Here is a 24,461-nt window from a genome sequence, read left to right as displayed (position 1 = left end):
CACTGTTGGAATTATTGTTTTTTTCAAGACAGAGTTTCTCTGTGTAGCCTTGGCTGTCCTGGTCCTGTAGACCAGGCTGGCCTCAAACTCACAGAGAGCTGCCTGCATCTGTCTCCCAGAGTGCTGGGATTACAGGCGTGGGCCACCTCATACAGTCCTGGCAAACTAATTAACTCTTGACTAGGCCTGTTCAACTATTTTCCCAGCAGCCCAAGGTGGTGGTGCATGCCTTTAATCCCAGCACTCAGAAAGGCAGCGGCAGATTGTGATTTAGAGGCCAGCCTGGTCTACAAGGTGAGTCTGGGACAGACAAGGCTACACAGAGAAGCCTTGTTTCAAAAAAACAACAGAAAGGGGGGGGGGGAGCGTCCAGTGACTTCCAGTTAGAAAATTCATCCACCAAGCAAAGCAGCCATCATTATTAGATCAGTTGTGGCTGCCTGCAAGTCTACCACTGGGGGCTGAAGAGATGGCTCAGTGGTGGTCAAGAGCACTGTCTGTTCTTCCAGAGGACCCTGGTTCAATTCCCAGCACCCATATGGCAGCTAACAACTATCTATAACTCCAGTTCCATGATTCTGACACCTATATACCAATGCACAGAGAATAAAATTAAATAATATATTATTTACATATATTCTATATTAATATATTAAATTACACATGTATCCCACTACATATGTCTGCTAATTTTCCCTCATAGGAATGGATAAGGAGGGTCATCTGCTCTAATTGCACTTGCTCTTGGGGGTCTCAGGAAAGTGCTTGAGTACATAGGCTATGGAAGGCTAACAGGAGAGGTTCTATCTATGTGACCTTGGGAAAGCCATCACACATGCTAGGTGAAGACTTCTTTGGGGTCCTGCATACTGTCAGCAATCCCTCACTATGCTCTGTATGTCTGAGAACCTCATTGGTTCCCCAAGGGGTAACCGTGGTGGAACTATTCTTTGGCTTATCAAGGGAACCTCATGAAGAGGAGTAGATGTGAAGTCCAATTGGGGAAGGAATTCTGGTAACACTCCCAAGTCTATCTGTGGGCACTACATGAGCTTTTGGTTAGATAGGGAAAGCACTGAGACAGGGACTGAGGGGGTATGCATAATTAAGTGGTACTGGTCAAGGTGAGGTATGGTTTCTCATCATCACAGCTCTGGTTCCCGGGTTGGCCTGAAGAAATCCTTATTGCTTGAAGAGTCAAACTCTTTTCTGTGAGATGATTATTAATCCTACTGATGTCCTCCTGGAGTAATCTGTCAAGGCTCTGCTGTTCCTAGAATCTAAGGTGACTGCAAGCTTGGGGCCATGACTGGAGAACCTTGGGATGCAGGCAGTATCTTTTGTTTGTTCTTCCTCCCCTTCTTCCAGTTTGAAAGGAGACATAAAGTGGGCGGTAGTGGTGCACACCTATAATCCCAGTACTCAGGAGGTAGAGGCAGGCAGATCTCAGTGAGTTCAAGGCCAGCCTGGTCTACAAAGTGAGTCCAGGACACACAAGGCTATACAGAGAAACCCTGTTTCAAAAAAAAAAAAAAAAAAAAAGAAAAAGAAAAGAAAGAAAGAAAGAAAAAGAAAAAAGAAAGGAGACATAAGAGCTGAGCTAGAGGCCTGCATTATCTTTGCACCTTCAGCCTTGAAGGTGGATGAGGTGGCCTAGATATGACTGGATGGAGTATCTGAGAAACTCCAGAGCGACAAGCCGATATGCAGAGGCGAGGGTGAGTGTGACCCAGGATGTGAAGGGCTCCAGAGCCCTCTGGGACCTGACATCACTGTCTTCACTTCTTTCCTGGGACACTTGCGTTATCCATGCTATACGGTGATGCGGGTAGCTCACCTACCAACGAATAGGGTGGCTCATGCCTGTGTTTCCAATTCCTGGGAGATTGAGTCTGTACTAGCTATTGTTCCTGTTGTGTCTAAAAACTGGACAGAAGTCCTGGCGCTGGTGGCACATGCCTTTAATCCCAGCACTCTGGAGGCAGAGGCAGGCAGATCTGTGAATTTGAGGCCAGCCTGGTCTACAGAGCAAGTTCCAGGACAGCCAGGGCTTCACAGAAAAACCCTGCCTTAAACAAACAAACAAACACAAAACAAAACCACCTAAAAAAAAAAAACAACAAAAAAAAATGCAAACAGACAGAAGCATCTTAAAGAAGGTACAGTTCATAGCAGTGCAGACGTCATAGCAACAGGAGTGCCAGGCACCTGTAGCCAGGAAACAATAAGATGATTTACTTTCATCTTTTATTCAGTCTCAGACCTTAGCAGCTAGGATGGTTAAGTCTCCCTTCCACAGTCACGTCTGTCCATAATCTCAAAGACACCCAACGGCTTTATTATGTTGTTATTATTATTATATAGTGTACGTACACACGTGCAAGTACATGCCACAGTGCATAGAAGGAGGTTCTCAACTTGTACCACACGAGTCCCGGGGACTGAATTTAAGTAGTCAGGCTTGGTGACACTGCCCTTGCCCACTGGGCTGTCTTGCTGGCCCCACATAGAGGTTTGTTTCCATGATGATTCTAAAGTTCAACAGGTTGTCAAGATGAACCATCATGGAGGCTGGAGGAATGGCTCAGCAGTTAAGAACCTTATTCGTCCTGCAGGGGACTGGAGTTCAGTTCTCTGCACCCACTTTGGGTGGCTCACAACTACCTGTAACTCCAGCGCCAAAGGACCCAACCCTTTTTTGGTCTCCAAAGGCACCTACATACGCCTGCCCACAGAGACATGCAAATAGAAATCTTTTTTGTTTGTTTGTGTTTTCGGAGACAGGGTTTCTCTGTATAACCTTAGCTGTCCTGTACTGGCTTTGTACACCAGGCTGGGCTCGAATTCACAGCGATCCACCTGCCTCTGCCTCAGAGTGCTGGAATCAAAGGCGTGCGACACCGCACCGGCTGTATATAGAAATCTTTAAAAATAGAAAAAATAAAAAAGACTGATTGCCACAGAAACCACTGAAAAATGGAAAGGTGACATGGCGTGTTTAGTTACCTGTATGCCCAAGAGAGGGTCAACCGGCACCACAAGCTCCTTCCCCACCTGGTGAAAGCAGACCAGGATTCTAGACTGACGCATGCGCATAGCTTGCGTTCTCGCTCGGCCTTGCTGCGCCTGCGTAAAGTGGATCATCCGGCCCGCCAGAGGGCGCGGGCCCAGGTGCTTAGTCTGATTGGCTGCATCTGAGTAACCCGGAAGTGATCGCGCTTCGGGGCGCTGTGGTGCTTGCGGCTGGAGTCTGAGGCGGAGAGCGCGGCGCTAGGATGAACGCCCCTCCGGCCTTCGAGTCGTTCTTGCTCTTCGAGGGTGAGAAGAAGTAAGTGGAGGCCGGCTGAGGCGGGGACGGTAGTATAGGAGCCCGCTGGCCGTCAGCTTCGGCGGAGCGCCGTGCTGCTCCTGCCTAGAGGGAACCGAAGCGGGCTTTGCCTGGAACATTCTATTCTGCTCCGTGCGTGCTTCCCTGACTTCAGGCGCTGGCGAGTGCATGCGTTTTGCAGTGGGAAAACTGAGGCTCGAGGACACCGAGTCACTTGGCTATTGGGGCAGGAGGCTCATGATGGCAGCTGTGAAAAAGACACAGCTAGCACACTCTTCAGCAGACTGAGGATTTCCCATAGATTTTTAGGGACTGAGGCCACACCTGGGGTCGTGGCTTCCACCCTAAAAAATAACTTCAGGACTAACCAGTTTAGTGAAGCACGATTACTGGTGTTTATTAAAACTATTTTAATATGGGCTTAAGCATGAGGGTTCAGAGAAAGAGGCGCTAAAAAAAGTGAGACACACTCAGGTTGGGTGTATGTGCATTCAGAGCGTATGGTAAAATAAAACGTACAGACTTCTCCAAGAGAGAGTAAGCATCTAATTGTCTTTGTTTTGGTTTTTGGAGGCAGGGTTTCTCTATGTAGGAACCCTGGCTGTCTTGGAACTCACTTTGTAGAACAGGCTGGCCTCAAACTCAGAAATCCACTTGTCTTTGTGCTGAGATTAGAGGCGGGAGCCGCTGGCTCTGCCTGCATGTAATTGTCTTAATGGTAGCCAGATGCACTCTTTTGGTGACAGACAAGTTACGTCTCAAAGGGCTGCTAAGAAACCCTAACCCTAACCCTTTCCTGTGTTCCCCCCTTCTTGGAAATCAGCTTGGGCTAATGTGAGATCCTATCTCAAAAAAATATATATAGAGAGAGAGGGGGGGGTAGATCTCTGTGGTAGATTGCTTACCTAGCATGCACAAGGCTCATTTCATCTATCAATCGGTCACAGTCAATAATGAAGTTCTTCAAGGAGATTTTTCGAGTTTGTTCAGTGCACAGTATACACTGCAGACCCATAACTGACACTTCTCATTCCCATGAGACTTCTATGCAGAGTTTTGTGTTTGACCTTTGATAGCTCCTTCAGCTTCCCTTGAGAGTATGTTCTCAGATGCCTGTTGTTGCCCCACTGGCAAGAGCATTTGGCCGTGTCTGAAAATATATGTCCTAATGGGGCTTCTGTGGCATCTGGTGGGTAGAGGCAAGGGATGCTGTTAACGACCCTTGGTCAGAAAAGGGAAATTGGGTCTAAAATGTCCAGGTACCAGGCTGGCAAGATGGCTCAAGTACAGGCATCCACAGAAAAGCCTGATGACCTAAGTTCAATATCCAGGATCAGTATGGTAGAAGGAAGAGAACTGACAATTTACAAGTTGTCCTCTGATCTCTCTCACCACACAGGCATGAACAAAGTAAATACTTGTGTACTGAGAAGTTCTGCTTTGGTAAAAAGGAGCATCCTTAGCCAGACGGTGGATTTTACTCCACCTTTAGTCCCAGAACTCGAGAGGCAGAAGCAGGTAGATCTCCAAGTTGGAGGCCAGCCTGGTCTGCAGAGCTAGTTCCAGGACAGCCAGGGTTACACAGAGAAATCGTCTCAAAAAACAAAAACAAAAAATCGTTTAGTAGGTGTTCCCTCATATAAAGATGCCCCATGGGGTAGAAGTGGTTTCTTGTTTGGCTTTTTTCTTTATGGTGCTGAGGATTGACCCTAGGCTTTGCCCCATGCTAACTAGTGCTTTATCACCAAGCTATACTCCAGCTCTTTTTTTCCCTCACTTTTTTACAATTTTTGGTAGGCTGGGAGATGGCTCAGTGGGCAAGACATTTGTTGAGGACTTTGGTGTAGATCCCCAGAACCTGTGTCAAAACTGCTGGGTGTCTGCTTCCAGTGTTCCTCCAGGGACGTGAAGATAAGAGGGTCAGCTAGCATGGTGTATCCAATGGCAAATGAGACCCTACCTTAAGCAAAGAGAAAGGTAAGGGTGACAGCTGAGGTTTTTCTCTGCTCTCCTGCCTCAGCCTCCCATGTTGCTGGGATTACCAGTCTGTGCTACCAGACAGGCCTAACTTGTTTGAACGGGGGTAGTGATAGAGATGAAGCCTGGAGCCTTATACATGTGAATTCAGTAGTCAACCATTGAACTATACCAGACTTCTCAAAAGGGTCCTATACGGGTGAGCAGACTGAAAACTATTTCCAAAGGCTGGACCTGTAGCTCAGTGGTAGAGGGCTTTGCTTAGCATGCTTGAAACCCTATGTTCAATACAGCCGGGGATAGCAGAGCTTACAGAAAGATGGAGTTGGACTTGCCTTGATTGTTGGGGGCATTAGGGACTAAGTGCCTCCTGGCTCTTGGTTTTTGTTTTGTTTTCTCAAGTCAGGGTTTCTCTATGTAGCTGGCTGTCCTGGAACTCACTCTGTAAACCCAGCTGGCCTCAAATTCAGAGATCCACTTGCCTCTGCCTCCCAGGAGTTGGGAAAAAGGTGTGCGCCACCATGTCCAGTTGGTTCTTGTAGGTAAGAATTTAGTCACACTAGTTTAAAGCTACTGTTCAGTGCATATGTCAAAAGGGCTGCGTGCCTTACTTTACAAGGTAGTACAAACAGCCCAGGTCAATGATATTTGACCACAGAGGGGGTATTCTGACCCTTAGGGTACATGGCTGGATGTGGGCTTGGGAGAGCAGTCACCCTCAGTTGTTGCCTCCTTCTCTTTCTAGAATCACCATTAACAAGGACACTAAGGTGCCCAATGCTTGCCTGTTCACCATCAACAAAGAAGACCACACTCTAGGGAACATCATTAAATCGTAAGTCCCAGGCCAGAGGCCCTCTGGGGTATCACTGGGCTCTGTAGGCTGAGCATGCGTCCTATGACAGCATCTTCCTGTCTCTCCTCAGCCTACTCTCAGTTCAGGTTCTTTCCCCCAACCTGGCACTTACTGGTCTGGTCACACAAGGCTTGTTTCTATGCTGACTTTTGGATGCCTGGTCTTAAGTAAGGTTGGCTGGCCTCAGGTTCCCTATGTAACAGAGGATGCCCTGATCAGAGACTCCTGATCCTTCTCACCTCTACCTTCCAAGTGCTGAGATTCCAGGTATGTGTGCTGGCTGGTTTATGCAGTCTAAGCTGTGCAGAAAGCCCCAGCAATTGCCTCTTGGCCAAGAGCCAGTCAGGGAGCTCCAGCAAAGCGGGATTTCATTTTAACAGGCATCAAGAGGGCAGCAGGTGCTGGGTATTATGGAACACACCCATGATTCCTGTACTTGAGAGGCAGAGGCTCTTGTGAGTTCAAAGCCAGTCTGGTCTACATAGTGAGCTCCAGGATAGCCAAGAGCTAGAGACCCTGTCTCAAACAAACAAAACCAAAAACCAGCAGGACTATCCCCCCTCACCTGACCCCAACCCCCTACATTTGATGGAAACCTGTGATGCCTAGAACTTTTCTTTAGCCTCCAACTTTTTTCTGAATCAGGGTTTCTCTGTGTACCCTGGCACTGGCCTTGAACTCAGAGATCCACCTGCCTCTGCCTCCTGAGTGCCGGAATTAAAGGTGTTTGCCGCCACTACCCAACTACCCTCCAAATTTTAAAAAATTACTTGTATTTCTGTCCCTGGGTGTGAGTACTGGTGTTCTCTGAGATATTGAATTCCCTGGAGTTGTAGTTAAAGATGTCTCCCATATGACCTGGGTGCTAGAAATTGAACTTTGGTCCTCTGTAAGAGCAGCATATGATTTTTTTGGGGGGGGGGGGTTCAAGACAGAGCTTCTTTGTAGAGCCTTGGCTGTCCTGGACTCACTTTGTAGACCAGCCTAGCCTCAAACTCACAGTAAGGCGACTGCCTCTGCCTCCCAAGTGCTGATATTAAAGGCACACGCCACCACACCTGGCTACAGTACATGACCTTTATGAAATCTTTTATCAGAGTTTGGCCTCTGTATGTCTACCATGTGTGCCTGTTACCAGGAAGGTCAGAAGGCACTAGATCTCCCAGAACAGGTTGTTAGCTGCAGTGTGGGTGCTCTTAACTGCTAAGCCACTTCTCCAGTCCAACCTGCAGCTTAAAAAAAAAAAGAAAAGAAGTATATATTGTATGAGTGTGTATCTGAGCAAGCCAGGAGAGGTTGTTGAATCCCCAGGGCTGGAGTTAAAGCCAGGCGTGAGCCCCCTGACTCTACAGGAGCAATAGGTGCTCCACCATTGTGCTATTTCTCCAGCCTAACCTGCAGCTCGTGCGTATATGGCATGGACATCTGTGTACCATGTGGCGTCCTTAGATGCCTTAAGGGAGTGTTGGATCCCCTGGGACTAGAGTTAGATGTGAGCTGCCCATTATGTGGGTACTGGGAATTAAAGCCAGGGCCTCTTGAAAAGCAGTCAGTATCCCAGCTCCCATCTATAGCTCTTCAGGTATGTGGTAGGGGCCAGTAAGAGCACATGACCTTAGGCTCTCGACCTCTCTCAGCTGTGGAAAAGGGCTGAATATACAGCCAGCCACCTGGGGACTGAGAGAGCCTGGCCCTCCTCTTCTCACTGTACCTGCCTCCTGTACCTAGAGATGGGGCCTTGAATGTTCTGGCTTAGGTATAGCCTGCAGCCACTTAAGAGGTTCTCAACTTCTGTGATAAAGGGTGCCATCATAACAGGGTCTCTGTATGGTTTTGAGTCCCTTTAACTTGGTTTCCCTGTCCCCCTAGTGTTGGGAGGGAACCTCAGGCCTCATGCATGCTAGGCAACTATTCTACCACTGAGCTACATCCCTAGCCCTCTTGACTTCCTAGGATAGCCTCACTTGCCGAGGTTGCCCTTGACCTTACAGTCCTCCTGAGGAGCTGAGGTGAAGGCCTGCTTTATTCAGGGTGAGGGGATACTTTGGTTAGTAAGCCTGCCAGGTCTGACCGACCTCACAGTGAACCCTCCATTTCTCAGCCAGCTCTTGAAGGACCCACAGGTGCTGTTTGCCGGCTACAAAGTCCCTCACCCCTTGGAGCACAAGATCATCATCCGTGTACAGACCACCCCAGACTACAGCCCTCAGGAGGCCTTCACCAATGCCATCACAGACCTCATCAGTGAGCTCTCCCTTCTGGAGGAACGATTCCGGGTGAGGAACTGGGGTGGGCTGTGTGCTACATGATTCAGTAGTAGAGCTGCCCCAACACACTTAGAATCCCTAGTGAGGGTTGGGGCATAGCTTAGTGGTTCAATGTTTGCCCAACTCAATCAAGGCTTTGAGTACCATCCCCAGCACCAAAAACAGAAAACAAACACCCTGAAACAACAACAAAACACCAAAAATCTCTCCCTTTGCCACTGGCTACTCTGGTTCATAAGGCCCCTGAGATTCAGGGCTTTTGTCTAGTAGCAGTCCATCCCAGGGTAGGAGTCACAGTTCTTGGCCAGGAACCCTCAGTGTGAGATATCACCCTGCTGGGTATCCCACTTGGCTCCATCCCCAACCCTCAGCAAGCAGGTGCCACAGAGCAGGATGGGTGGAGCCGGCTGAGGCACTCTGACACCTCTGCTAATTGGCCTGCCTTCTACTGTCTGTACTCTCGGAAGTGCTGCATTTGGGGGGACTAAGCACCAGGTTCTTGGTGCCTTACAAGCTGGAGATGCTGGGTCATTCCATTGTCCTCACTGCCTTTGTCCTTCCTCTTCAGGTGGCCATCAAGGACAAGCAAGAAGGGATTGAGTAGCAAAGTGAAGCACTGCTTAATGGCTGTAAGGCTGGTGCATACGTCCTCAGGGCCCTTCTTAGTACCTTCGACGAGGACAGCTAGTTTAAGCTCTCTGTAGCTGCACACTGGACACAGCCCCATTCTGTACATAGACCGTTACTTTCCTAATAAAGTATAGCAGGAGCCTGTGTGCAACATGTAGGCTATCAGACTTGATGACCTGTCACAGAAACCCAAACCACAGGCTGGGCAGAGCCTGGGGCTGCCTGAGTTATCAAGGTAGGAACCCCTGTGGGGATTGCGTGACTATACTCATTTTCCACTGGCCTCTAGTCCACAATGGAATTTAATAAAAATACTCACTGGTACAAATACCTCTACCACTAGCCCCAATAAGCCATGTCCTGGTACGCTGCCCTGTGCAAGCTAGCAGCACTTCCAGATGGACACGATGTTGGAATCCGTCAGAGCAGTGAGGTAGGTAAAGGCTGAATTGGCCACTACTGTGTTTACCATGGTCTTGGTCACTGGTTGGCCCAATGCTATTGGCTGAGGCCACTTCAGGATCTGAGAAGGGAAAAGAAGGCGCTAGGCTCCTGCAACCCAGAGATGCCAGGCAGGATCTGTAGGATGCCCACGTGGCAACAGTACCTGTGTTGGGGCCTGCGGAGTTGTTGCCAGTGGAGATGGCTGCTTCAGTAGGTGTTCAACGTCATAGATCCACACACTGCCTTCCTCATCCCCACACATCACCAGGTTTTTGTCTACCAGGACAAATGGGAGCCTAAGATGGAGATGGGGAGAGGGGGTGGGTGGGAAGCGGGTGGGGTGGAATGGGCAGGCTCACCGGGACAGGTGCTGAGTGAGAAGTATGCCAAATTGGTAGTTGACCACTGCAGCCGGGCCAGGATGACCACAGGCAGCACAGACTGGCTGCCCCGCCCTGCCCATGTCTGGCTCCAGCTCCACAGATAGATGATGCCCTGTCCACTCCCTTTGGAAGCTGCAGAGGAGATAAGGGCCCAGGCCTGCTGTCACCACAACTTCCCTGTTCCCCAACAGGGGCCTCAGTACCCTTAGAGCTAGGCCCAAGCCCAGGGTGTCCCAGCTGGACTAACTCACCCACCACATCTTCATTCACAAATGCCAGCCCATCCACTCTCTGTCCCGACACCTTGGAATCCTCAGAGAAGACGAAGTCCACCTCGCATGTCCTGCAGAAGACCCTAGCCTTACCCATGTGGTGGTTCTGCTTAGGGCTGGGTTTCCAGCCCAGAGAGCTTTGTCCTAAGGGGGGAGGGGGGCATCTACTGGGTGTATAGGTGGAGTCACAGGATGGGAGCACTGGGTCAGGAAGGGCTGGTCGTCTAGAATTGACAGCTAGAAGGTGCTTTCAGTACCCCTCCCTCCCAGGACCAAGGACAGAACAGCTGTAGAAAGGGAGGGATTCACTGGTGTTGGCTATTCAGACCAATGCAAGCTTTCCCTGTACTGACTTTATAAATCCTTAAGGCACAAGAAAGTGTCTGCCACTCCAACCCCCTAGACTTCCCTGACAGCCATTAATTAACAGCTGCTTTCTAACAGATGCCTTCTGGCTCCTCAAGGCAGTAAGTGGTCATGTCCTGACCTACAAGGAAAAGAAAATCCCAGCAATCCCTGAGCTTGCCCCAAAGAACAGACCACATCCCTTGCCATCCTGGGAAGCTCCACCCCCAAGAACCTATAGAACTCCACCATCTGCTCAGTTCTCTGCTGCCTCTGGCATGAGCAGAGGCAACCCTCCTGGGTCCCCCCCCCCCCCCCATAAATCTCTTATGTGAAGTTTTCTGTGTGGTTTGACTTTGTGGTGTTCCTGTCTGCCAGGATACCTTTCAGAGCAGAGCTGTAACCCTTGCATTGGGAAAACTTCCCCACAGCTGGAGCAGGGGGCAAGCAGATTCCCCTCAGGCTTTCCCTCCTGGCCCTCTCAATAAAGGACAGTTTTAATATTCAAATCCCACCTCTGCTCATAGGCTTCTGTGACAGGCAGCACAAACCAAATTCTGCTGATACCACTGCCTATGAGCCTCACTGCTCAGAGACATTTCCACCTGCTGAGCAAAAGTGATTCCTTAGCGTTCCCCAGTGGCGCCCTCACACTGCTGTCCTCTCTGACAGCTCCAGGCTCTCTGCACAAGTCCCCTGTCACCACTGCTGGCCTGTTGCAGGGGGTCTGATTATTGTACAGAGAAAACCTACTCATTAGCAAAATTTATAAATGGATGCCAGATGCAGTTTGGGTGTGTCTCTGAATCCCTCCATAGATGACAATGCTAAAGAATGGAAAGTTCCTATTTTAAGGTAAATTGCTTGGGAGAAATCTTAAGGTCTTTGCTTTATGACCCAAGACAAACTCAGCCAGGTGGCCCTGAGCTGCCCCACCTTAAAGGTGAAATGGTGCTGTCCCTATTGACTTGGCTTGCAACCCAGCACCAGTGACAGTGACAATGGTTCGGCCTGCCCAGGGTGTAAGGGAAAAGCTAGAGGATTCTTTGATAGCAATTGGACATTTTCAAGCTCTTTTCTGGCTTGGAAGAGCCCCCGTGGAGGAGCTCCAGATAAGAGAGAGGGATTTTCTTTCTGGGCTTGCACAGAGAAGCAAAACCCAGTATTCCAAGAAAGTGATTTATGGAGCCCTCATAGGTTTGGAGTAAGGTAAGACTCAAGAGTAAGGTTAAGACTGGGTAAAGGACAGAGATTTCTTTAGAGCTAGCATTTTAGCTGTAGAATCAGGCTTGTGAACGTTTACTTTATATACCTCACCAAGCTAGCAGGTTTTTACCTTAGTTTACACCTCTGTGCCTTGTGTTTACTAAAGGTATAAATATGAACTCCTGGTGTTCTAAACCTTTCAAGAGCTGAGGGAACAGGCATGCGCCATTGCACCTAGTTTATGTGGTGCTTAGAGTGTCGTGTGTGCTCAGTCAGCTAGACTGAGCTATAGCCCCAGCCCTCATGTTTAATGTCATATTCCCCCACCCGAGGACAGGAGCCCCAAGCTGAAGGTCTCAGGGTTTTTCACACAGACAGATGAGCCACAAAGGTGCATCACCAAAGGTGCACATCCTATCTACACTACCTGCATTGAGCCCTGGGATAGAAATCACTGGTCTTTCCCACAACTGTGGACATCATGCTAGGGCGGATGTGAGTGACAGGCCCAGGGCTCGGGTGGATAATTGTAGTGTGGTGTTTAAAGAGAACAGACCATGAACACGGCTTCTGGGGCAGCCCAGCCCATCAATCAGCACTGTGGTGTGCCCAGGGCCCATGTGCACCCAGCTGTGGAGCCCAGCTTTCCAGGCATCCACAGCATCCTCACCTCTGTTTCTGGGGCTGGTCTAGCCGCACATTCCAGCAGCAGCAGCCTCCCTCACAGCCAGCCAGCAGGAAGTCATCCGGGCAGGAGGGGACAGGGCAGAGGCGCAAGGGCACAGAAGTGCAGTTGAGCATGAGGAGCTGGCTGCCAACATGTGTGAAAACCATGAGCTGTGGCCCATGGAACTCACCCTCAGGAGTCCGCCCCTCTCCAGGCCAGTCCATAGCCTCACCTCGCCTGGAACTTATATTCCTGGTTGGGTACCCCAATGTCCCAGAGGATGATCCGTTTGTCGTAGGAGGCAGCTGAGGAGGGGATGGAGAAAGAGAGAGGTATCCCTGAGAAGATCCTGGTCCCTCTTGCAGATTGAGACTGTGGGTCCTTCAACCAGCTCATCAGAGGCAGGAAAGGCAGACCATGGCTAGGACAAGAACTCATGGGCCCACAATTCCCAGTCCTGCCTGAACCCAGTGTGCACAGCTTCATAGCCATCTCTGTAGCACATCTGTCACCTTCGTTGGGCTCACCATATCCAAGGGGCAGTATTAGCTCCCCTGGTCCCAGACAGAGAAACAGAGGAGCCTGAGTTGCCAGGAAACTTCAAGGCCCCATAGCACGGTAGAAATAAACCTGAAATGGAAATCTTGGTCGGACAAGAAGCTACCTCACTTCCAACCAATGCCATCTGGGCCCAGCATCCTGAGCCCTACCACCCCCAAAAAGAGAACCAAGGCTACCACAGCAGGAAAGACTATAATGCTGGGAAAGCCCAGAGGCGAGGGTCTTACTGAAGAGATGAGTCTCATGGGTGGGGCTGAAGCAGAGGGTGGCGATGGCCTTCTTATGAGCCCGGATAACACTGCAGCAAAAGCCTGCACGCACGTGGAGCAGCCGGACCATTCCCCGAAGGCCTGCAGCTGCCAGCATGTTCCAGCGCTTCTTGTGGCCTGCCTGGGTGGCCACCATCAGGGCGGTCCAGGCCACCGAGAAGAACTCCTGAGGAGGGTGGGAGGAAGGAAACAGTCATGAGCAGGGAACAAGCAACAACCTGCTTGGAGGGCTAGCCTCGGGTAGTGAGGCACAACAACAACGCAGAGCTCCCAGGAGGGCTGTGGGTGGCTGAACACTGTTAAACAGGGCCTGAGGACTCAGAGGCAAAGCCCTCTTATTGGGCCTGAGACGCTGGGTTCCATCCCCACCAAGATAACTAACTTCACAGGAAACAGCGTAGCATGGACCTCCACCCTCGGGGCTCTTACGCCAGAACCCAGCAGTCTTGGGAACGCTGGCACTCACCTCGCCTGGTACCTTGTATTTATGGAGTACGAGGCCTGTCTGGCAGTCTATCACACAAACAGTCTCTCCGCCACATGTGGCCACCGTCTGGGATGTGGCCCCTGAGTGCCCTGTTTTATGGGATCAGCCACATAAAAATATTTTTTTGTAAAGTTCCTGCTTACTGTCCTTCCTGGCCTCCATGCCACTTAATTTTATTTTATTTTTTGAGGCACATGGCCTCACACATGACAGGCAAGCACTCTACCACTATACTACATCCATGGCCTTTTTATCTTAGAAAAAAATTAGTGGCTATATACATGTGTCATGGGGGTGCACATAAGTGCAGGGGATGGAGGATGGAGGAGGCATCAAGTCCCCTAGAGCTGGTATTACTGGCAATTGAAGGCCACCCTTAGGAGATGCCTCTACAAGAGCAGCAACCATTCTTATCCAGTAAGCCAGCTCTCCATCCCTTCCTATCTTGAGATCAACTCACTGAATTTCCCAGGTATCTTAAATCTTGTCTCCTGCTGAGCACCACTGTGTGACCCAAGCCTCCCCCTGCCCATTAGCCAAGCACGCACCCTCTTCCCTGGCCGGCTCAAAGGCACAGGCCCACAGCTGGGTCTCCAGGTCCTTAGGGCTGTTGTTTCTGCTATGACACTGCAGGAAGTGCAGGGGTTCCAGGTGCAGGGCAGCCTGTGGGGGCACAGGTGGTCATGGGTGCCCCTTGGCCTGCCTCCTCTGGCACACTCCCCCTGCCACCTGGAGAGCTTACCTGGTCTCCACCAGAGTCCCTAGGTCTGCTCTCTGTCTGGGCTGGGAGGGAGGCACGCACTCGCTTGGTGGAAGGGAGGCTGAATGGAACGTTATCTGGCCGTTTTGAGGCCGTTCTGGCCTGAAGAAGATAGGGGGCTTTTAACCTTGTGACCATGCCCCAGGGGTTTCCTCCCCTGGCTACAGGTTGAACTTATATCCTCTCAAAGGCTGGAAAACAAGAACTGAGCCATAGGGGGAACCTATTCTGTGTTAGGGCTGGACATTTAAAATGTTCTCCAAAGGTTAAAAGGCTGGGTCAGCAGCCTATGGGGCTACTCAGGAGTACAATGTAGATGAAGGGACTTGGGTCACTGGATAGGCACCCTTTTGAAGGGGACACTGGAACATGGCACTTTGCTTTTTGGCTACCACAAGATTCACAGCCCAACCCGTATGAGGCCACAATACATATAGCCTTGAAGCCAAGCAGCTATGGACTGAAATCTTAACCAAAACGAGCCTTTCTTCCTTTTTAGTTGATTACTTCAGGTGTTTTGTTCACAGCAAGGGAAGGCTAACATACTTGGACATCAGCTGAGTTCCTATAGAGGACCCTCTGTGTTCTAGTACAAAATGGCGCAGGGCCACATGGGAACACACTCACCCTGAGCTTGGAGGCAGCTGCAGCCCGTGGAGGCTCCTTTGGTATGTCCGACTCCTGCACCTGGGCCCCACCTGAGGCTACCAGTTCCTCAGCGATCATCCGTACCTGGTCAAGGCCAAGCCATCAGCAGGTTGAGCAGTCTCTGGTGACCTTAGGCTCTCCCCAAACACCTGGTCCCATGGAGCTTGTGCCTCTCGAGGTAGGAAAGGAACTCCCCAGGCACTAGGGCTACCATCCCTGAGCCATCCCACTGCCCAAAGTGTCCCCAATCCTTCAGAGCCAGGGACGTCTCCGGGACAACGAAGTGCCAGGGGAACCAACCCCTTAGCCCAACCCCCATGACATACCCGCCACTGGGTGAACTCCCTGAGAGACTCAGGGCCATAACACACATCCCTGACTGCAGACTTTGTGAAGGCAGCTCCCTCTTCAGGGCTGGAGGTGGCTAGGAACTTCTCCCAGTGAGCTGTGACCTGGCATAAAAGGGACCAGATCCAGGCCCAGCCCAGCCTGGTCTCCTGGCCATATACAACACCTCTGCCCTATATCCTCCTGCCCACAAAGTGTATTGACTATACCACCTTCTGGAAGCTTCTGGAAGCATAACCTCTTATTCTGCTGCTAGCATAAACTAAGGTCATATGACTTGAAACCAGCCTGGTTCAACTGGGCATGGTAGTAATCCCAACACTTGAGAGGCAAGGGTAGAAGAGTCATCTGGGCTATAATGAGAAAGACCTTGTCTCCAAAGATGGCTCACTGCTGGGCACTGGTGGCATATACCTTTAGTCCCAGTGCTCGGGAGGCAGAGGCAGGTAAATCTCTGTGAGTTCAAGGCCAGAGCAAGTTCCAGGACAGCCAAACCTAGACAGAGACACCCTGTCTCAAAAAAACAAAAACAAACAGCAAAAAAGGCTCACTGCAGAGTACTAGCCTCCCTGGTATCCAGCAGTGCCCGCTGGATACACCTTGGAAACTGGGTCTCCAAACAAAGGAAGGAAAAAAAAAGCAGACTCAACACACCAGACTTGAGGCTGTCTGGGCAAGGATCTCTGTTACATGCCTCTGAAAATTCACTTCTATACTCAATACCCACTTGATATGACCAAGGACCCCCACCCCCACCCCACTCCCGCCCCCATCAACTTTCCATCATGCTCACCCTGTTGGTCAGCTCCCGATCTATGTTCTCCACCTGTGAGCAGGTGGAGGCCGTGTCCTTGCCATTGACCTTACGTAGTTTGGGCAGGAGATAGGAGATTTTCAGGTTGTCACTGACCTAAAGGATGGAGGGATATTCAGGCAGAGTGTGGTAGGGATGTTTCGAGTTTGATGCCAGTCTGCGACAGTGAGTTGGAGACTGGTCTGGGTTACAAGGCAAGACTCTGTCTCCAACAAGCAAAACAACAAAAAACCAGAGTGGGTATGTAGCTCAGTTAGCAGACTGCTTGCTTAACATGCACAAAGCCTTGAGTTTGATCTACAGTACTGCATAAACCTGGCCTGGTGGATCATGGCCAAAACTCAGGAGGTCAAAGACAGGAGGACCAGAAGATCAAAGCCATCCGTGGCTCCGTAATTGATCTGAAACTAGCCTGTACTACATGAGACCCTGACTCAAAACAAAACAAAACCCAAAAGAAGTAGCAAAGGTTGAGTCTGCCCATACAGTCCTGGTCCTAAGTATCTGGGCTGGTGGAACCTCCCTCTCACCGTCAGGAAGGGGTTGCCTTCTAGATTGAGCTCCTCAAGTTCTTCGAACTGGTGCAAGGCGGTGACATCCCCCAGCTGGTTGTTGGTGCAGCGAAGGACTCGCAGATGGGGTAGGCCCAGGTTGGCAGGCAGCGTCTCCAGCAAGTTGTTTGAGAGGTCAAGTTCCTTCAGCCTCTTCAGGCGCCCCAGGAGATTGGGATCCAAATGCTTTGAGAGCAGCTCCAGCCCGGACAGACTGGGGTGAGGGCAGAGATGAGCAGAGTTCAAGGGTCTGAGCAGACCCTTCCCCCTCATCACCCATCTGCCCAGATGGGATTTCACCAAGAAAGTTCTTGTGCAAGCACGGACCTCTTTTGTTTTAACTTGGATATCCTAAACTATGGAGAATAGGCTGGCCTCAAAACTCAAGAGCTCAATCCACAATTGCGTAGTCCAGGAAAACTCTGAACTTACTCTCTTGCCTCTACCTCCAAGTGCTGGGATGACAGGCATGTGCCACCACTCAGGTGGTTCAGGTAGTGGTAGGGATGAATCTATGGAGACTCAGGCTTTGGGCATATCCTGTAAGCATTGTACCAACTAAGCTCCACCAGCAGTTCCGACTCCCCACTTTCTAAACTACATTTGTATTCATTATAGAGTGTCTATGTATCTGTGTGTGGTATGTGTATATGGATTGGCAGGGTCTAAAATGTGGGTAAGGAGGTCAGGTTTATAGGAAGCTGGTTTTCTCCTTCCATTATCTGGGTCCAAGGGATTGAACTCAGGCTTGGTGACAGACATCATTAGCTGTAAAACCATTTCTCTGGCCCGACTTCCCCTCCCTTAAAGAATCTTTGGTTGCTGGGCATGGTGACACAGCCTTTAATCCCAGGACTTGGGAGGCAGAGGCAGGTGGATTACTGTGAGCTTGAGGTCAGCCTGGTCTTCAAGGCCAGTTCCAGGACAATCAGGGCTGTAACACTGAGAAACCCTGTCTCGAAAAACCAAAAAGAAAAAGAAAGTAGCCCAGGCTAGCTCTAAACGCATGCCGTTAAGTCTTTCGCGAGGGGGTGGGGGTGGGGTTTTCGAGCACTAGATACTTTAACGACTTTAGAACCTAAGGCTTCCAATTTTCTTCTTGTTTTTACTCGTTCCTGCAGGCTCCTTACATGTTACCCAGGATTCCTCAATATTCCAGTGAGTGCTCAACAAACAGTCTTTGGACCCTCCGTAGGGCTAAGGACGCTCGCTCCAGCTCCACCTGACTCCGGGCTGGGGCTGCCAGTATCTCCCGCATCTCCGTTTGGCGCCAGATAGAAGCTCCATAGGGACCCGACTCCCAGATAACAGAATAACCCGTTTAGGAGATGGGTAGGGAGGGGGTCTGAGCATTGCACCCCGCCCACCAAAGGACCCGGGCGGGGGAAAAAAACTCCACGCCCCGGATGCACTTCAAATCCGCCTGCTCTTACTTCAGACTCTGAATCTTCCCCAGCCTGTTGGTCTTGGGTCGCCCACGTTGCAGAAGCAGTTGCGGCGTGAGAGGAGCCATGGGTGGCCGCGCACTCATCCGAAGCCGCGCCTCCACGAAGTCTGGTCACCAAGGCCGGATGCCGCGGATCCCAGGAGTGGCACACAGCAAACGCTCTGAGAGTCCGCGGCGACCGGAAGGAAGCTGAACGCCGGCCTCAAGCCTTGCCTCCTACTTCCGCGTGCGAAGACTTCAAGTCCCAGCGGCCCCGGCGCCTCACGCTTGCGATCTAGGTACTCGTAGGGTGCTATGGCAGCGGCATCGACCGAAGTTTCACGTTCGCAGGAGTGCGGCTGCAAGGGCATCCGGACCTGTCTTATCTGTGAGAGACAACTCCAGAGGGACCCGCCCTGGCAGCTCACCCCTCAGGTACCGCCTGGGAAAAGAGTCGTATTTAGAAAATCTATTCCTTTTAATGGGAAACTGAGGCCCAGCTTGCCTGTGATACTTGCGGGGATCAAAACCTCGCGGTAGGGGAGTTATTTGGAGAGCTCATAGCTTCGATATTCACAATACCCAAAGGTGAGCGCTTCCCAAGGGCTGATAAATAGAAGAGCGGGGAGTGTTGGTGCACGCGAGACCCCTGCGTTTGAAAGGCAGAGAGTAGGGGCTCAGTTTAAGCCGACCTCAGCCACACAACAAATGTAGAGTGAGTGCTCTTTAGGGAAGTAGGGAAGCGGCTATATAACACATCACTTCTGGGACTTTGTTGGGGGTGGGGGTAGCAACAAACTTGGACTTAGGCGCACCCCTCCAATCTCAGCACTCTGGAGTCAGAAGCAGGTGGATCTCTATGAGTTGGAAGCTAGCCTGGTCTATAGAGCTAGTTCCAGGACATTGAAAGCTACACAGAAAAACCTGTCTCGAAAAACCAACCTAAAACCAAACAAATCTGTCTTACAGGGTAGTACTAGGTCAGGAGAGGGGTGGGCCAGGAAGAATGTTGAAATGTTTCCCTTTTAGCCCTTTGGTGGCCATGATTAACACCTTCCACCAAAATGGGCAATGGCTGAATGAATGAAAAATAACCTCAGAGCATTTGTATGGCCCTGGCAGCACTATAGCAAGTTTCTGGGGTGGGTAGCCAGGGGAATGATTGCGTGGGGGCCTGGGGTGCGTGAGTGAGGAGACAACTAAGAGCACAGGAAGCCTGGTGTGCTCACTGCACGGCCTAGATATGTTCTGAAGGGTTTTGAAAAGAACTTAAGTTTTAGAAGGATGCTTGGAAGAGGGAGCTGGGAACCTAATAGGAGTCTCTCTGCTGCCCAAAGTCTTGTGGAAGACAGTGTCGGGGTGCCTTTCACACACACTGACCATACGATCTGGCATGTTCCTGGGTCTATATGCAAAAGAAAGTTGTTTTGTTTTAGTTCCTTTCTTTAGTTAGAGACCCAGGACCCCCATTCTGTATGCTAAGATTTCAGGCATGTGTTGGCCCATTCAACAGCTGTGTCACCATGTCTGGGTCATGGCAGCATTCACAGCAACCAAACTACCAAGTGGTTAATTGATGAGTGGACCTTGGTGGTACTGGCCTGTGGGAGTCCAAAGATAGCCTCAGATACATAGCAAGTTTAAAACTTGCTATGACTAAATAAGACCCCCATCTCAAAAGAACAAAGGAAATAGAGGCAAACAATAAACTAATGAATAAATAAAAAAATCTTGGCTATCCATATAGTAGATTGTTAAGTAGCCCAAGAAAGGAAGGAAATTCTGACATGAGCTGCACATGGATTAGCCTGCTAAAGGAAAGAATCTAATGGCTGGCTGAGGGCGTGGTCTGGAGGTATAGAATCCCTAGAATTCCCCAGTGTGGGTGGGGCTGGAGAGTTGGCTCCACAGTTAAGAACACATGCTGCTCTTGCAGAGGACCTAAGTTTGGTTCCCAGCACCCAAGTCAGGTGAATCACATCTGCCTTCAGCTCCAGCTCCGAGGTGCTTGGCAGGGCACCTGCATTCACATGTACATTGCAACAACCAAACAAAAAAATAATAATAATAATTTGAAATAAAGAACTTGAAGATTCAAGGGACTTGGGCTTGGGATGTGGCTCAGTGGTAGAGTGCTTTCCTGATGTGCTAGGCCCTCAGTTCCATGGGTCTCTTGTAGCCCAAGCTGGCCTTAACCTCAAGCTGAGCCTTATAGTGAAAGATGACCATGAACTCCTCATCAACCTGCCTCTACCTCCTGAATACCAGGATTACAGGCCTCTACCACCACGCATGTTTTTTTGCAGTGCTGGGGATGAAACACAGGGCTTCATGCATGCTAAGCACCGTACCATCTGAACTACAGCCTCTGTTGGCCCCTCCCCCTTTTAAATATTTATGTACTCCTACTTTATGTGCATTAGTGTTTTGCCTGCATGTATGCCTATGTGATGGTATCAGATCTCCAAAAACTGGAGTCATAGACAGTTGTGAGCTGTCATGTAGGTGCTGGGAATTGAACCTGGGCCCTCTGGAAGAGCAGCCAGTGCTTTTAACTGCTGAGCCATCTCTCTAGCCCTTTTGACCCTCCAAAAGGGGTCAAAAGCTGACCCCTTTTGAAGGCGTTTCTGCTGCTGCACCTCTCAGCCTCAGAGGGCTAAGGAAGATACACACCTGTGGCTTCCAATAAGCACATCCCAACTTCTGGCCACCTGGACCACAGTCTTACCGTTAGCCTATGATGCAGCCTCCTATCCTTTCATGCTCTTGACCCTGAGGGGTCAGATGCATATAATGCCAAAGGAATAGGGCCCACATCCCAGCCTAGGGCCATTTCCTTAGAGAACAAAGAACTCAGGCTTGCTTCAGAAGGCTTCAGGCCCGGGGCTAGGTTCAGTCTGCCTTGCCCCAGGGACTCCAGAAATATCTCCAAGTGGCTTCAGCTTGGAAGAAGAGCTTTAGAACCCCAGAAGCCAGAGGCTCCTGGAAGCCTAGGGCACATGTGGGTATTGAGGGTCTTTGGTGGCTCAGGGTGCTTCTGTTTGGAGCGTCCGTGTGTGCAAGTGTGCAGCGGAGGGCAGGGAATAGCCTCAGGTGCCTACCTTGGTTTTTGAAAGAGGGTCTCTTACTAGCCTAGAATTGACCAAAAGGCCAGGCTAGCTTTTCCTCTATCATCTCATCTCTGCCTCCCCAGCTCTGGAGTTGCAGGCGTCCATGACAACCCCATGGTTTTTTTCTGGTGGATTTGGGGGGCTTGAACTCAAGTCCTTGTGCTTACAAGGTAAGACTGTCACTAACTGAGCCATCTGCTCCATCTCTGTCTTTTACAGAAAAAATATCATTTCCTTTACTGCCCGGACACAGGCTGGGCCATGGGGGCTGAGGACTCTGACTTTGAGGGCTGGGCCTTCCCCTTCCCAGGAGTGACACTGATCAAGGGCTTTGTGACCCCAGAGGAAGAGGCTGAGATGGTGCGTCTGATGGACAATGACCCGTGGAAGCTCTCTCAGTCTGGAAGAAGGAAACAGGTACGGTGGCCTTGAGCTGGGCCAAGAGGCAATCCCTTTGCCAGGGACCCCTGTAGTTACACACTGAGGATCTTTGGTAGGAAGTGGATGGCCAGTCACAGGGGGTGTGGACTTCCTCATCAGTCGGAGCTGCCACCACCTCTATAGAGCTGTCTCATTGCTGGAGAGATGGTAAGTTCTAGATGGGGCTCTCCATCCAGCATGGCTGCTGGAGGCTGCCAGGCACCACCCATTCTCATCACATCCCTGTGGGACTCCTGATGTGCCTTGAAGGGAGCACAGTGCCCCACCCATCTCTCCCCTCCCTCATTATCTCCCCCTCACCCAACTTCCACAGCTTAGTTCCTGCAGAAGCGTCAGCGGTACCCCTTCACCCATTGTTCCTGGCACTGTAGTATTTAGTTAGAGCTTTGGCCACATCAGCCAGTTAGAGTTCCCTTGAAGCAGTTTCCTTTGCTGGGATTACTCCAGCCATTCACTCTGCCCACTTTGTCCCTGATCCTTAGGATAGACTGTACAGCTTCCATGGGGACCTTGTTCCTTTATCCACCACCACCTTATATTCCACCTGTCCCTTCTCCCTCCAAGAAGCCCCCACCCCACCCAGGCCTCAGAACTGGTCTTAAACTTACTATGAAGGTTAACTTCCAACCCTCTGTCCTTCACAAATGCTGGGTTATAGGTGCTACTATGCTGACATTTTTCTCCTTTTTCCTGAAGACAAGGTCTTACTCTATAGTCCAGCTGGCCTTGAACTCTAGGTGGTGCTCCTGCCTCAGCTTCCTGGATACTGGGATTACGAATATGCAGCATGCCCAGTTAGTGGTTGGCATTTCTTAAGCTGAGCTACTTCTCCATTCCTTTCTGTCCCCACTCCAGGACTATGGCCCGAAAGTCAATTTTCGGAAGCAGAAGCTGAGGATGGCAGGCTTCCAGGGTCTCCCCAGGTTCAGCCAGAAGGTAGTCCAGAGAATGGGCCTTTACCCGGGGCTGGAGGACTTCCAGCCTGTGGAACAGTGTAATCTGGATTACAGCCCTGAGCGGGGCTCCGCCATTGACCCCCACCTGGATGACGCCTGGCTGTGGGGTGAGCGGCTGGTGACCCTCAACCTCCTGTCAGCCACAGTGGTTTCCATGGCCAGTGAGGCTCCTGGCAGCCTGCTCCTCTCCTCAGACCCCTCCGTCGGACCTGATACTTCTGAGGGCAACATCATGACGCCTAGTAGGACTGTCTCCTGCCAGGAGGTGGAGGTAGCCATCTCCGTACCCTGCCGCTCCCTGCTGATGCTCACAGGGCCCGCACGGCACCAGTGGACACACGCCATCCACCGCAGACACATCAAGGCCCGTCGAGTCTGCATCACCTTCAGGGAGCTGTCCGGGGCATTCCTGCCTGGAGGGCAACAGGAAGAGGTGGGGCAGGAGCTGCTGCGGGCTGCACTCTCCTTCCAGGGGAGGCCGGTGTGAGCCCCTCCCAGGGTACAAGCTGACACTGGCCTGGCTGGGAAGCCTGGCTCAAGCATGGCCATCAGGGGAGCTAACACTGAGGTCTACCCACAACTCATTAGATTCATTGGATTTTTTTGAGACAACATCTCATGTAGCCTAGACTAGCCTTGAACTGATCTGTAGCCAAGGATAACTTTGAACTCATGATTTTTTTCCTACCTCCACTTCCAAAGTTCTGGAAGTACAGGCCTGCACTGCCAGACCTGGTTTTATCAAGATTATTTTGTTTCTCTTTTCTTTTTTGAGACAAGGTCTCTGGCCTAGACTGGCCTTGAACTTCCTATATAGCCCAGGATGACTTTGAACTCCTGATCCTCCTGCCTCTTCCTCCTGAATGCTGGGGTTGCCAGCATGCTGGGATGGAACCCAGGGCTTCCTGCTTGCTAAGCAAGTGCTCTGCCAGCTGAGCTGTAACCCTCCCCTGTTGGGGTTTTTTGAGACAAGGTCTCATGTGGACCAGACTTGGCCTGGAACTCACCATGTAGCCTGGCTTTGAACTCCTGATCCTCCTGCCTCAGGTGCAGAGGTGACACTCACGAGGTTTTCTGAGGAGCCACCTGACCTCCGATGTCATGAACACCCTCACTCACCTTGCCCAGAGCTGGTTCTGATGGGCCTGGGATTCAGTCTTTAAAAACCTTAGTACCTGAGACAAGTAGATCTCAGTGGGTAGAGGCGCTTGCCAACAAGCCTGACCGCCTGAATCAGTCTCTGGAAGCCACATGGTGGAAGGAGCACACCAGTTCGTGCCAGTTGTCCTCCGATCGCCACCCCCTCTGATAAAGTTTATAATAGAAGTAAAACCTTGGTATGAAATGATTTTTTTTCCTTTCCCCATCTCTGTGTGAGGTAGTTGTAATTATTTTGTCTTTTGTTTTAAAACGGGTCTCACTGAGTAGCCTTGGAACTTGCTTTGTAGACCAGGCTGGCTCTGAACTCATAAGATATCCCTCTGCCTCAACCTCTGAGTGAATGCTTGGGTTAAAAATATATACCATCCTACCATGCCTAAACCCTTTTCTCATTCATTCATTCATTCATTCATTCATTCATTCATTCATTTGTTCTTCCTTTTTTTGAGATAAGCTCTTCATTGTAGCCCAAACTGGCCTCAAATTCTGACTATGTAGGTCCCAGGGATTGAACTTAATTTTAAAAATTACATTATTATTTAGTTATGGGAGCA

General features: G+C 50.5%; 3 protein-coding genes across 6 annotated transcripts; 2 read left to right on the top strand and 1 right to left on the bottom strand.

Annotated features, from left to right (window-relative positions):
* Window positions 1-3,217: 3,217 nt before the first annotated feature.
* On the top strand, window positions 3,218-9,211 carry Polr2j (RNA polymerase II subunit J). 2 transcript variants are annotated; one of them, XM_055606611.1, is made up of 4 exons: window positions 3,218-3,328; window positions 6,051-6,140; window positions 8,263-8,437; window positions 8,997-9,211. In XM_055606611.1, the coding sequence occupies exons 1-4, from the start codon at window positions 3,276-3,278 to the stop codon at window positions 9,030-9,032; spliced, it is 354 nt and encodes a 117-aa protein (XP_055462586.1). In that variant the 5' UTR covers window positions 3,218-3,275; the 3' UTR covers window positions 9,033-9,211. The 2 variants fall into 2 exon arrangements, with proteins under 2 accessions (XP_055462586.1, XP_055462587.1); XM_055606612.1 differs by lacking the exon at window positions 6,051-6,140.
* A 131-nt stretch (window positions 9,212-9,342) lies between these two features.
* Lrwd1 (leucine rich repeats and WD repeat domain containing 1) lies at window positions 9,343-18,428 on the bottom strand. Of its 2 annotated transcripts, XM_055606609.1 has the most exons (15): window positions 18,247-18,428; window positions 16,793-17,027; window positions 16,242-16,358; window positions 15,427-15,552; window positions 15,080-15,184; window positions 14,435-14,554; window positions 14,241-14,355; window positions 13,672-13,781; window positions 13,164-13,371; window positions 12,608-12,680; window positions 12,379-12,519; window positions 10,137-10,228; window positions 9,862-10,017; window positions 9,666-9,778; window positions 9,343-9,581 (listed from the first exon to the last, which is right to left on the bottom strand). In XM_055606609.1, exons 1-15 carry the CDS (start codon window positions 18,342-18,344, stop codon window positions 9,441-9,443), a joined length of 1,950 nt encoding a protein of 649 aa, XP_055462584.1. In that variant the 5' UTR covers window positions 18,345-18,428; the 3' UTR covers window positions 9,343-9,440. The 2 variants fall into 2 exon arrangements, with proteins under 2 accessions (XP_055462584.1, XP_055462585.1); XM_055606610.1 differs by lacking the exon at window positions 15,427-15,552.
* Window positions 18,429-18,539: 111 nt separating this feature from the next.
* Window positions 18,540-24,095, top strand: Alkbh4 (alkB homolog 4, lysine demethylase). 2 transcript variants are annotated; one of them, XM_055606614.1, is made up of 3 exons: window positions 18,540-18,674; window positions 21,569-21,766; window positions 22,646-24,095. In XM_055606614.1, exons 1-3 carry the CDS (start codon window positions 18,555-18,557, stop codon window positions 23,231-23,233), a joined length of 906 nt encoding a protein of 301 aa, XP_055462589.1. In that variant the 5' UTR covers window positions 18,540-18,554; the 3' UTR covers window positions 23,234-24,095. The 2 variants fall into 2 exon arrangements, with proteins under 2 accessions (XP_055462589.1, XP_055462590.1); XM_055606615.1 differs by lacking the exon at window positions 18,540-18,674 and adding an exon at window positions 18,749-18,827.
* The last annotated feature ends 366 nt before the right edge of the window (window positions 24,096-24,461 follow it).

The sequence above is a fragment of the Psammomys obesus genome, unplaced genomic scaffold, assembly GCF_907164565.1.
Source record: "Psammomys obesus unplaced genomic scaffold, mPsaObe1.curated_primary_1811, whole genome shotgun sequence".
Classification (NCBI taxonomy): domain Eukaryota; kingdom Metazoa; phylum Chordata; class Mammalia; order Rodentia; family Muridae; genus Psammomys; species Psammomys obesus.
This window is presented reverse-complemented; position numbering and strand designations above follow the sequence as displayed.